At 41.3% G+C, this 12,596-nt stretch overlaps 1 protein-coding gene across 16 annotated transcripts in view; it reads left to right on the plus strand.

The window, feature by feature from the left end:
- PACSIN2 (protein kinase C and casein kinase substrate in neurons 2) overlaps positions 1-12,596 on the plus strand; it is a 123,420-nt gene that overhangs the window by 85,958 nt on the left and 24,866 nt on the right. For 13 of the 16 annotated variants that reach the window (XM_038377337.2, XM_038377308.2, XM_038377373.2 and 10 more), the window contains 3 exons: positions 8,142-8,298; positions 9,636-9,871; positions 10,834-10,989. In XM_038377337.2, the coding sequence (XP_038233265.1) occupies positions 8,142-8,298; positions 9,636-9,871; positions 10,834-10,989 (549 nt within the window). Of the gene's footprint in view, positions 1-1,487; positions 1,509-8,141; positions 8,299-9,635; positions 9,872-10,833; positions 10,990-12,596 lie in introns of those variants that run through there. The other 3 variants (XM_043515847.1, XM_043515911.1, XM_043515918.1) reach the window with 1 other exon arrangement.

The raw sequence follows: 12,596 nt of genomic DNA on the forward strand, positions 1-12,596 counted from the left end.
ACAATTTCAAGCCTCTGCCTTTCTGCCACCGCTAGCAAGGCTGCCGTTTATTAAGATGACTCCTTTTGGGAGGGGAATGCCTTTAAGAACTAGAATTAGGTCTTGTCCACATGAACATGTAGTTCACTGCAGGCAAGGTATGAATCTACCCCATGCTAACATGCTCAGACCAACTATATTGTGGACCCTGCTGATGTGCAGTAACAATTTTTGTTAATGTACTCTGATCTAGTCCTCTTTGAAACAAGAGTAGGTCAAAGCGCGTTAAGAAACTGTTGCTGTGTGTCAGCAGGATCCACATGACAGTTGGTCCACGGCCGGCTAGTGCTGGGTAGATTCACATGTTAGTTTTGCACAAACTAAATGTTCATATAGACAAGCCCTGTGAAACTCATTTAACTTATATGAATGGTCAGTGACTCAGAAGTGTGAGATTCTGTATCCCTAGTCAATCTGTGTCACTGTGTCACTCTCGTAACTGTTGACTGGAGAATAAGCAAGATACTTATTTTCACTGTTATGCAATATTCTCCTTCTATCAGGAGTCATAGCAGTAATAGTGCTCCCTATCTAAAAAGCTTATTACTTCCCAGATTTCTTCAAGTAGATACAGACTTGTATTCCAAGTAGGTGTGTGCGTACCCCGTGCACCTGAGCTGGAGACTTCTGACTAGTGGTACTAATAGAGGGGCAACACTTGAGCCTGTAGCATTTCCCCTGGCTACATGAGATGGTGCCACCCCAACTCCTCTGTTTCTTCTCATTGCCCGACAGCTGGAGTTTGACCTCTGTGTGGTTGTAGTTTTTAAAACCTCAGAATTTATCTTCTTAACCTATTACCAGGGTCCTGGAGTGCCATGCTGAGATTGCTCAATTAGGGCAAACTGCAAAGAATGGGGCAGACAATCCCCAAAACTGGTGGTTATTGTGATACTTAGCTTTACAAAACAAGCAAAAAAACAGCTTCAACAATACCTTCGTGGTTACCCAGAAGCCAATAACACAGTTCCCTTAAAGCAACCCAGCCTGAGGCATCCTCCCAGACAGCCAGGCCAAATATGGTGAGGATTATTGAAAATCTTGTTAATCATATAAAAAGTTCTACCAGTTCCAAGGGATTGGATACATTACGCACCAAGTTAATGAATATTCTAGATCTTGCTCAAATACACGCTTACAGCCAATTCTTATGAACTAAACTAAAATTTATTTAAAAAAGGAGGGAGTGTATTGGTTAAAAGATTATGTGTACAGACATGAATATAGTTCTTTGTTCAGTTTCATAGTAGAGGTGGTGAGCTCTAGAGTTACAAAGAGTTCTTTCAGAATTAGTCCATAGGTTGTGCAATTTTCAATAACAGGACTATCTGAAATGAAATTGGAGACCTCAGTCTTGTGGCTCAGACTTGCCCTGATGAAGAATAAGCAGATTTGAGATGATGAAGGATTCGGTCCCAGGAGCCCTTTCTACAGTTTTGGGCATCCTCTTGACAGCATGCAGTCCTCAGGTGAACAATAGTGACTTTGAAGTAACCTGTTCCCTAAATATCACTGGTAATTAGCTGTATGGATTAACATAAGGCAATTGGCTATATCCCACCATTTGCAGGTGATCTGATATATACTCCAAAGAGAAATTGAGACCATGATATCACTACATTCACAGTTGATTTAAATGTTAATATCTCCTTTTGATCTCTGAATTAACAAAATACAGCGAGAGACAGGAACTGTTTGATTACATTCTAACAATATATATATGTAAAAACACAAAAACCCAAATATATGCTAATATGTCTCTAAAGGTTGAATCTGGGTCAATTAGCCTGTAAGTTGCTTAACCCTTTCTGGCTGGTTTCAGAGTAGCAGCCGTGTTAGTCTGTATTCGCAAAAAGAAAAGGAGTACTTGTGGCACCTTAGAGACTAACAGCCTTTCTGGCTGTGTCACAGCTTAATTTTATTGTACATAGTTAATAGTGTTAGAGTAAAAGTTATAGTATATAGTATAGTTAGGACCCTATCAAATTCACATTCCATTATGGTCTATTTCACAGCCATAGGATTTGAAAATTGACAAATTTCACATTTTCAGATGTTTAAATCTGAAATTTCACAGTGTTGTAACCGTGGGGATCCTGACTCAAAAGGGGGATTGTCTGTGGGTTTCAGAGCTGTTGTTGGGGGGCATGGGATTGCCACCCTCACTTCTGTGCTGCCTTCAGAGCTGGGCTCCAAAGGCAGCAAACACGGAGCTTCGTTCAGCTGGAGAAGGTTCCCAGAGGTGGTGGAGGGTCTGAGCTCCCCCCGAGAGTAGCTGTGCAGGGGATGGACAAGTTCTGTCCTTCCCCAGCCCAGCTGGAGCTAGGAGCTGCTTGCCTGGGGTGCTCCTAGCAGTAGGGGGAGACCAGATTTCACAGGGAAGGGCTTATTTCACAGTCCATGACACGTTTTTTACGGCCATGAAATTGGTAGGGCCCTAACTATAATGTTAGCGGTAATACTCCCCTCACTGGGGCTCAAACGTTGCCCTTCATTTGGAGTGACTATTCCTAACAGTGACCCCCATATGCGGTGCTTGCTGTGCCTTGGCGAAGCCCACCTTAAAGAGCACTGGTCAGTTTGTAAACGTTCAAGAGAGGACTCGGGTTGACAACGCAGGACGTTCGCCTTAAGCAGCACCTGCTTGAACAGGCCATGAAGCCTGACCCGATACTGCGGCCTTCCTCAGGCCACAGATTGCCCTCTGGCTCAGAAAGTGTTGCTGCTTCTAGTTCCAGGGCAGGGGTCTCTCTGAAGACGCACAGGAATGATTCTCTGGTGTCGGTGCCAAAGAAGAGGTTGCAAGACCAATTGGGAGCACTGCAGGTCCCGGGGCGATTCTTCTGAGATGTGATGCAGATGTCTATTCCATGACATACCCTACATTCCCTCTGTATTGGAGTCTTTCCCTGGACATTCAGTGCGAAGGAACTGAGGGGGTTCGGGGCAGTGCCACCTCATACAGCCAGGGGAGGGGCTACAGGCATGAGGCGCAAGCGCCACCCCTCTAGGGGTACTGCTAAGCAAAAAGCTCCGGTGTGTGGGGTGTGCACAGACTTACTTACAGAGGCGACGTGGGGGGCATGTGGGGTTATGTCGTCCACCCCCCCCAATTTGCTGCTTGGCTTATATTGAGCATGCTCTTACAGACGGAACATGCTCAGTAACACTGCTGAAGCTGGCTGCCCTCACTCCCCCCCCCCCGCATTGGCAGGCATGGGAATACACATCAGCATCACATCTTAAAGAACCATGCATCCGATGAAGTGAGCTGTAGCTCACGAAAGCTTATGCTCTAATAAATTTGTTAGTCTCTAAGGTGCAACAAGTACTCCTTTTCTTTTTGCAGTTACAGTAAGTAACTGATTTTGGAACTAAAAATTTAAATCCTCCCTTGTCCCTTTGTTGGTGTTTCTTCCCCACTGGCAGGACTTGGGAGTTCTTTGGAAATATGAAACCACAAACAACATGTTAGGAAAAACACAATAATATATGCATAAAATAAAATGAGCAAAACCCAACAGTGTATAAGAGATCTGATTGATCTGAGAGTCTGAGTTATTAATTGCCTGCCTTATTGAGGCCCAGAACTCTTTATTTGCAATACAGTTCCCTGCCACCCCCAATCTAAATTCTCAGAAATATCATTAGATTTGGTAATGATCAAATGGATGCTTGCCTCCAGTCCAGCAAAACCAGTGCTCACACCACCAGGCCCACAGTCAGCTCCTCCACTCTGCCACCACCAATCGGGCCCTGTCTAGGGAAGTCAGTGCTGACACTGCTAAGAATCTGAGTCGTAAACACAGATCAGGGTGAGACCCCTGGACTAAATCTGTGATCTCTCAGAAGAAGACCCTTTCCCACCTTTGAACTTGGATTCCTTACCCATCAGACTCCCGGGTCAGGCTGATTCACAGGGTGTATATTGCACCAATCACAAGCCTTTTAATAAATACAATTACACTATTTTAACTAGGGCTGTCGATTAATCTCAGTTAACTAATGCGATTAACTAAAAAAAACTAATCGTGATTAAAACACTCACAATTAATCCCAGTTTTAATTGCACTGTTAAACAATAGAATACCAATCAAATTTATTAAATATTTTTGGATGTTTTTCTACATTTTCAAATATATTTATTTCAATTGGCAGTGAAGTCACAGTAATCTATCAAATGGGATAGCTTATAGTTTCTCGATGTCAGCATTTTTTATTCTTATACTTTTTAGAGCTCTGGTGAAAAGTACCAGTCTTTACAGCCCTGGAAAATGATAGCCTACTTTAACCACAGAATGAATTAATATAAAGCAAGCTTTCCACACTACCTTGCCAATGTGCTTCCACCCCTAGCTGGAGTCGGGGACCATCTCTAGGAATAAATGATAAATCACTTACAACATGGATGCAGTTCTTGGCCAGAAAGAGTTCTGGGTGTGATTGTGGGTTTTGTGAGGTGGATGCCTATCCACTAGGAACTGAAAGATAAAGATCATCTTGTTTCACAAGCCTCTGAATGGTTGTTTGAGAGTGGTAGTTTTAAGCCATTACCAGCATGGCGAGAAACCTAGAATTAAAGGGTTCTGTCTTACATTATGAATACTACAAGGCATCCAAGTTCTATTAAGTATTGATATATTAAATCCTATTATCTTGGTAAAAATTTTAAATTTGTAGTATTAAGAAAATATTCTAACTTCCACAGCCATAAAAGTCCCAGAATGTGTAATTAGACATAAAAATAACTGATGCTTATATTGAGGTTTCCTTTAGTGGTGGAAGGTAGCATAACGAGTTTTGATAGCATTCAGCTGCAGAACTTGAACCAGAATAATTTTTGAGCAGATTTGTCTGTTCCTCCATCATCAAGAGTCTGGTGAAGATCTTTTTGTACTGCTCAGTTTTTTTTTCTTAATTTACCTAATCTTTGTGTAATTAGTGTAAAGTCATATTTGCTGTTAGTTGTCAGTATAAAGTGAATCATCTCTGTTTCTGTTGAAAATAAGGGAAATATTAACATTTCTCTGTTACTGGATGAAAGGTGTATGGCATGGGCACTTTGACCATTCTCACTTGAGATTGTGGTGACTTTATTTCTAGCTTGTCACATCCTGTTAAGCAGTTATTTAACAGTGAATACACTGTTCTTTGACAAGATTAAAACAAATCACCTTTGTATAGCTAAGCTAGATCAGGTGTCTTTTTGGGAGGAGAGAGGGTAGTAGGTTAGTTGCCATCTGGCATTCTTTGTTTTGCTGAAATGAGTATAGCCCAGTAATTAAGGAATGCTGAACAGATTACTGTAAGGACATTAGTTGTCAAAGTCAAACAATATTGTGTCACTTTTGGCATAGAATATTTCTATATCAAATATCAGCGTAGCTATTGATGAGCTGAAAATGAAGTGTGGCCTTTTACTTTAATGTAGAAAACAATTGCTTTTGTTTAACCCCCTCTTCTAAAAGTGGGAGGAGTATTCTAAAAGTGTACACCCATTACTCCTGAGGGCATTCCGTGCCAAAAAATTGAATTCTCTGCCAAAAATTAAAAATTTTGTGCACAATATTTTAAAATTCTGCAAGTTTTATTTGTCAATAAATAAATGCAGAGGCTCCAGCATTGTCAGTGGGGAGTACAGGGCACTGGCTGCACGAAGGTGGGAGATCACCCTGCAGCCTCCCCATCTCCCACCCTAAGGACACGGACTCAGTGGTGAGGCCAGGTGCAGCAGGTGTGGAACAGGCAGGATCCAAGTGTGGAAGGGCTCAGTGTGGGGGATACAGGAGTGGGATGAGAGGATTGTGTGTGGGAAAATCTGGGGGTAGGCAGTTCAGTGGAGGGAGTGTCTAGGTGTGGGGGGATCTGGATGCACAGAGGCTCATGGGGGGGGGAGGTTCCGGATGCAGGGGCAATGGGACTCTGCAGGGGCTTCCAGGTGAAAGTGGTTGGGGCTCAGTGGTGGGGTCTGGGTACTGGGAGAATGGGGCTTGGGGAGTGGGGGTCTGGGTGCAGCTAATTGGGGCTCAGTGGCATGGGGATCTGGATGTGGGGGATCAGGGTGGGGTTTGAGTGCAGGGAGCTCAGTGGGGGAGTGGCCTGGGTGCAGAGGTGGAGGTCCAGAGGCAGGGGGTCTGGATGCAGCAGTGTCCAGATGCAGGATATGCGGTTCAGTGGTGTGGGGTTTGGGTATGGAGGGCTAGGGGTGGTTCTGGATTTATGGGGTGAGGTTTGGTGGGGGTGTCTGGGTATGGGAGGTCCAGGTGGATGGGGGAGCTGCTCCCCATATATCTGGACCTCCCATACCCAGATACTCCCACCAAACCTCACCCCATAAATCCAGAACCCCCCCTAGCCCTCCACAACTGAGAAGCGATGGGGGCAGGAAGCAGGGGAGGATGCTGAGCTTCCTGCAGCTCTGGGAGGTTTCTGAGAGTGGGTCTGATTCCAGCTCAGGGTAGGAGCCACTGTCTGGGGTGTCTCCAGCCCTGCGGCGATTAACCTCTCTGACGGCTGCTTCTGGTGCCTGAAACAATGATCCTGCACAGCTAGGGAGTGGTGAGTGACTGCTCATGCAGCTTCCCTTGGCTTCTTGTCAGAAACTCACTTTTCTGCGGGGAAGGAAAGACATGCGGGGAATATGAATTCTGCGCATACGCAGTGGCACAAAATTCCGCCAGGAGTAACCCGTGTACTTGATTGTAGAACTATTCTGAATCAAGTGGATTTACAGATAGGTTACTTTGCTGTCTTGTTCAGTTTTCAGTCATTTACAAAGTTATGTGCTAAAATTTTGTAAAAAGTAAACCTAAAAGATTTGGTGAACAGCTTCATGTGTTTAGGACCTCAGATCACTATCAGACAGTGTCCAGATGTGAAGACGTCAAATTCATTTTAATATGAAATACTTGAATACAAGTTCATCCTCCACCTGACAACCAAATTCTGTGTTCCTTTGCAGTTGAGTGGTTTTGACAAACGAGTAACTAATTCTCATATTTATAGATTGGACAAATTCTGTTAATTGTTTTAATGTTTACAAAAGCTTTAGTTTACCTTCACAGTGCCTGTGGATATTTTTTTTCTCTACTGGCTGCACATTAATAATGGACCTGGTGTTGGCTCTCAGTTTCTTCCCAAATGGAACTTTACAGTACCTTCTAGAGCCAGCTACTTACTTACTCCATATTTTAATCTGTTTCACTGTTGAAAATCTGCTGCCTGTCCTCTGAGTCTCTGCCAGACTTGAAGTGGTTGAGCTCTTCCATGTTGCATTCTTAAACTATATGTACTCGCTCACCCTGGAGATTTCCTTTAAATGTCATACTAAATGTAAATTTCACAGTGCTCCTGTATTCATTCAATCTTAACTGTAGCTTCCATAATACAGAAAGGTGCAGTTTGTTTTAACACATTGAACAGCAAATTAGGATGTGGCTATTGAACCCCTTAGTGAAGGGTGTTAAAGTAAAATCTTGTGTTTCTATGTTGAGGTTAAAGTAGAAAATCAGGAGGCAAAAACTAGAATATTTTATTATGCAAACATCAAATAATACTGTAAAGCAATTGTTCTTAAGAAAAATTTCTCCTGCAACTAACTTAAGCTGCAGCCATAATTACGTTACGAAAGGGCTATAATTTTATTACAGTCCTAGATGCTAGTAGTGCAGAAGTGCTGATGTTAATGTATGTTGGTTGTTCTGTTTTTATCTTAGTGTAACTTTCAAAGTGGACCACACTATTTTTAGCAGGAAAGCATGGAGTGTGACCCTTGAGCTGTTGTTGGCTCGCTGTAGTCTTCTGTTTAAAAAAAAAAAAAAAGAAAAAGAAAAAAAAGAAAAAGGGGGGGTACTTGAAATTAAAATCTCATATTCAGCTCTCCTATTTAAACAAAAGATGCATTTTCTCATACTTTCTTTTAAGTTAACTTAGCCCTTTCTGTTGAAAATTATGCTATAAACAGTGGATTCTTACTGTTTTTTATAATCTGTTTGGTTCCCATTTTCATGCTGTTCTGTTAATTGCTGATAGCCTGAAGATTTGCCGCTCTTGTGGCCCACAGCTTTCAAGTAGCAATTCCTAAATATTTTTTGTATTCCTAGGTTGGAAATTATAAACGTACAGTAAAACGAATTGATGATGGTCACAGACTTTGCAGCGATCTCATGAACTGTATTCATGAACGTGCAAGAATAGAGAAGACCTATGCTCAGCAGCTTACAGAATGGGCAAAAAGATGGAAACAACTTGTGGAAAAAGGTAACCAAAATGTCATGAGATGAAGAAAATAGTTTCAAAAGGAGTATTTCAACATTAGTGATTACAAGGTGAAAGGGTGCACAGAATTTCTTAGCCTCTTAATGGATTCTTTACAAAAACACCAAATGCCGTAAAAGATGAGCACAGTTATCTAAACTAAATTGAGACATCCATTCCTGCACCCGTGACTTGCTTGCTTGTTTCATGTCAAAACAAGTGAATCTTCCCTTCCTTGCTCAGAGGTTCTTATAGATGTGTAGTACAAGAGAACTTTTCAGGTAAGTAGTGGTAGAAGACATGCATTATGAAGACTGCAATTGAATATTAAGAAGTCAGTGGCAGTTCTGGTGGAGTATCAGCAGTGACGGGACTATAAATCAATTTCAAGGAAGGCTGCTTTGACTGTGATTAGTACATAATTACAGAAGATTTGGGCATCATTGTGGACTACAAATTAACACCAGTGCCCAGCGTGGTGCTATGACCAAAAGAGCAAATACAGTTTTTTAGTATATAAACAGAAGTCTATCAAATAGGCTATTAAGATTATATCAAAATAGCGATACATCAAGTAGGGAAGTTATTACCTCTGCATGTGGCACTAATGAGGCCACTAGTCGAATACTGTGGTCTTTCGTAGTGTTTATAGAGCCACAAAAATTCTGAAAATTGGTGAGGGTTCAGCAAATGATGGAAGGACTGAAAAACATACTGTATGGTCAGACTTAAGGAACTCAATCTATTTAGCTTATTGACGAGATGGTTAAGAGGGGAATTGATGTTGGTCTACAAGAACCTACCTAGGAAGAGAATATCTGATGATAGAGGTCTTTCTAACAGTCAAAGGCATAATAAGATCCAGTGGTTAGAAGTTGAATCTTGAAACTGAAAAAAAAGGTGTTATTTATTAGAGAAGGTAATTAACCTCTGGAATAATTCACCAAGGGATGTAGTGGATTGCAGTCACTACAAATCTTTAAATCAAATTTAGATGTCTTTCTAAAAATGTTATAATTTAACCTCACATTGAGTTTGATGTCAGAATTAATGGTTTAAATTTTATGGCCGGTGTTATGGAGAAAGTCAGACTAAATGATCAAAATGGTTCTTTCTGGATCTAAAATCTATTAATCTGTAATTACATAATGTTTAAAAAAAAGCATGAAAATACACTAATCTCTGATTTAAAATGTAAAATACAAAATAGGATTATGGATTATGTACAACTAAATACAGTATAAGAACTCAGTATCAACAAATAGCTTGAGAAGGCTTTTTAGGGATGAAAGTCCTGTGTGTTGTGATTTATTGAAAATGATTTGTCCTGTTGTGTTTAGGTCCACAGTATGGAACAGTAGAAAAGGCTTGGCATGCAGTTATGTCAGAAGCTGAAAAAGTGAGTGAATTACATCTAGACATAAAAAGTGCACTGATGAATGAGGACTTTGAAAAGATCAAGAACTGGCAGAAGGAGGCCTTTCATAAGCAAATGATGGGAGGATTTAAGGAAACGAAAGAAGCAGAAGATGGATACAGAAAAGCACAGAAACCCTGGGCAAAAAAGCTAAAAGAGGTACAGCAGTAGCTTGCATGTTGTGCGTCAATATATTGATGCCTCATAGAAATCACTAAAGTGAGAAAAAACAGTCTACTGGATTCTTTCTCAATTAGGTGTCTGCTTTAGAGCCTCTTCTGAAGAAAAATCTTCTCTTAATATTTTCTCAGTAACCACTGCCCTCTCGCCAACCTCAGTAGCCTGAGCATAGTTCTGGAGAAGGTGGAGTTAACCTATTTTTCTGCCCTTTTACAGCATCTGTTTGTACAGATATAGGATTTAGGAGTTAGTTGAGGCACATGCTACAGGAAAAATGAGCTCAAGGAAAAAATAACATCCTGAGAGAAATGGAGAGACTGGTTAGTTGAATATTTTTCAGAGTAGCAGCCGTGTTAGTCTGTATTCGCAAAAAGAAAAGGAGTACTTGTGGCACCTTAGAGACTAACAAATTTATTAGAGCATAAGCTTTCGTGAGCTACAGCTCACTTCATCGGATGCATTCGATGAAGTGAGCTGTAGCTCACGAAAGCTTATGCTCTAATAAATTTGTTAGTCTCTAAGGTGCCACAAGTACTCCTTTTCTTTTTAGTTGAATATTGTGTCTGTTATTTAAAGGTGTATATGGGAGGGGACTCACGGGGGAGACACAGACACAAGCGAAAAATTTTTATTCAGGGCTTTCTGAGAGGCATAACTGAATCTTTCTTTCCTCAGTAAGTTTATTAAGCTAAACTGAGTGACAGTAACTTATTTTGTATGGAAGGAGAATATCGGATCTTATAATATTGAGTTTCCTCACGCTCGTTCTCCTACATTGTATTATGATTAAATTGCTTGAGCATAGCAGTGGGTCTGAATGTAAGGTTCTTCCAAACAAAATGCCAATTTTTTCATTACAGTGAAGTTACTCATTCATACATAGCTGCTGCTGATTATTTGTAAATTGTACCAGACAGAAAGATTCAAAACTTCATTTGTAGGTGGAAGCTGCTAAGAAAGCATACCATGCAGCATGCAAAGAAGAGAAACTTGCTATATCCCGAGAAACTAACAGCAAAGCAGATCCAGCACTGAATCCAGAACAACTTAAGAAATTACAAGACAAAGTGGAAAAAAGCAAACAAGATGTGCTAAAGGTAAACTCTGCATGCTAGTGTACTGTTCACATTTAACATTCTGTGCATGCTACTTTGCAAATCTCTGTGTATGGAATATATGCACAGCGAACTGCAGTACAAGCGAGTGCAATGTTGGAGTGACAAACTCATTATATGCTGCAGGGCACGTTTTAAATTATGGTCCTTGTGCCAGAGCCACAGTGTTAGGAACACGTACAACCCTCTCTCCACAGCACATGTCAATGGCAGATTTATAACAATAACAATGGTAATATATGAGCCTTACACAGTACTGTTGCTTTCAGTATCACAGAGTGTGAAGGGAGAAAGGGAGTTCTAGGGGTGGGATGAGGACTGAATTACCCTTTCGGTTTAGAGGGGCCGTGAGCTGGGGGTAATAAAGCTCATCTGCAACATGCAAATTGTCTTATTTGACTGCAGAATGTACCTCTTTAGCACAGTTAAATAGTGCATGAAAGGCAATTGAGTCAAATTGATGCTATGTTAAAAAGAGTAAATGTTTCTGTGAAATTTCCCTACCAGTTGCCCCATTTGGGCATCCTTTACTCACTCAGATCCTCTCTGCTCTTTTTCTTCTCCACCTCTTTTGAGTAATTCCCCATATGGGATGCCATTCTCTGGGGTGTAAGAAGGGGAAAAAACAGCCTTTCCTTTTCTTGATCCCCCCAGGGCTCAGCATTACATTCTTGTAGTGATTTATTAGCATTATAGATAGATGTAGTAAGTGTTCTAGTGTACATATTCAGAGCCTCACCTTTAATAAGTGTTCTGTATGTTCCCACTGAATTGAAAGGACAAATAATTAATATTTCCTGACCTATGTGAATTCCTTTTTTATGTCTGTATGTTGTACGATGTAAAGACCTAGTCAGAGATAGATCAAAGAACCATACATTTAAAGGATAGATCTAACTTGATTTGATTTAGCTGGTTCTTGTCAGTTTCTCTCATAACTTTTAAATATAGTTTTTGGTAATCACAATTTTTTGTGATTAGAGTGACTTTGTATAAGGCACATCCCTGATGCGTTCTCAGTCTGTTGCTTATTTACTAAAAGGACACACAGCAAGAGAGGCCTACCTCAGACTTTTTCTCCTGGAGCACTCTGAGAGCTTCTGAATCTGAGAGAGAAGGGCCCACCAAGCCTGATCAGGCTCCATCATCTAGTGCTCCTGTGAGCTGGGGCTCTACTCGAAACTCCCAGGCTCTCTTTATTTAAGACATCGAACGCTTCAGCTACCGATCTTGATAGAGCAGCTAAGACCTCGTCTATCCAATCATCAAAGGGGATGTGGGAACAGTGTCTTCCTAACGAGCACAGGCCTAGGTTACCCACCCAGGGGCCTAGTAAAATGAGGCAAACATCTCCTCAAGTCTTGCAGCCAAAAGGCAGTTCTGGCTCAAATAGGTCCCTCTGATATTCAGCACTGGACCAGTCAGAGTACCCACAGTACCTCTTGAAAGAGCACTCCACAGTTGATCTGGTACCAACCCCTGTTTGGTACCTCTGACATTCTTCCAGTTCTACGTAATGGGACAGACAGACAAGCAGAATTGGAGGGTCTTAATGCATGGATGAGATGATGGTGTATTGAGGATGGGTT

Source organism: Dermochelys coriacea, chromosome 1, assembly GCF_009764565.3.
Source record: "Dermochelys coriacea isolate rDerCor1 chromosome 1, rDerCor1.pri.v4, whole genome shotgun sequence".
Taxonomy (NCBI): domain Eukaryota; kingdom Metazoa; phylum Chordata; order Testudines; family Dermochelyidae; genus Dermochelys; species Dermochelys coriacea.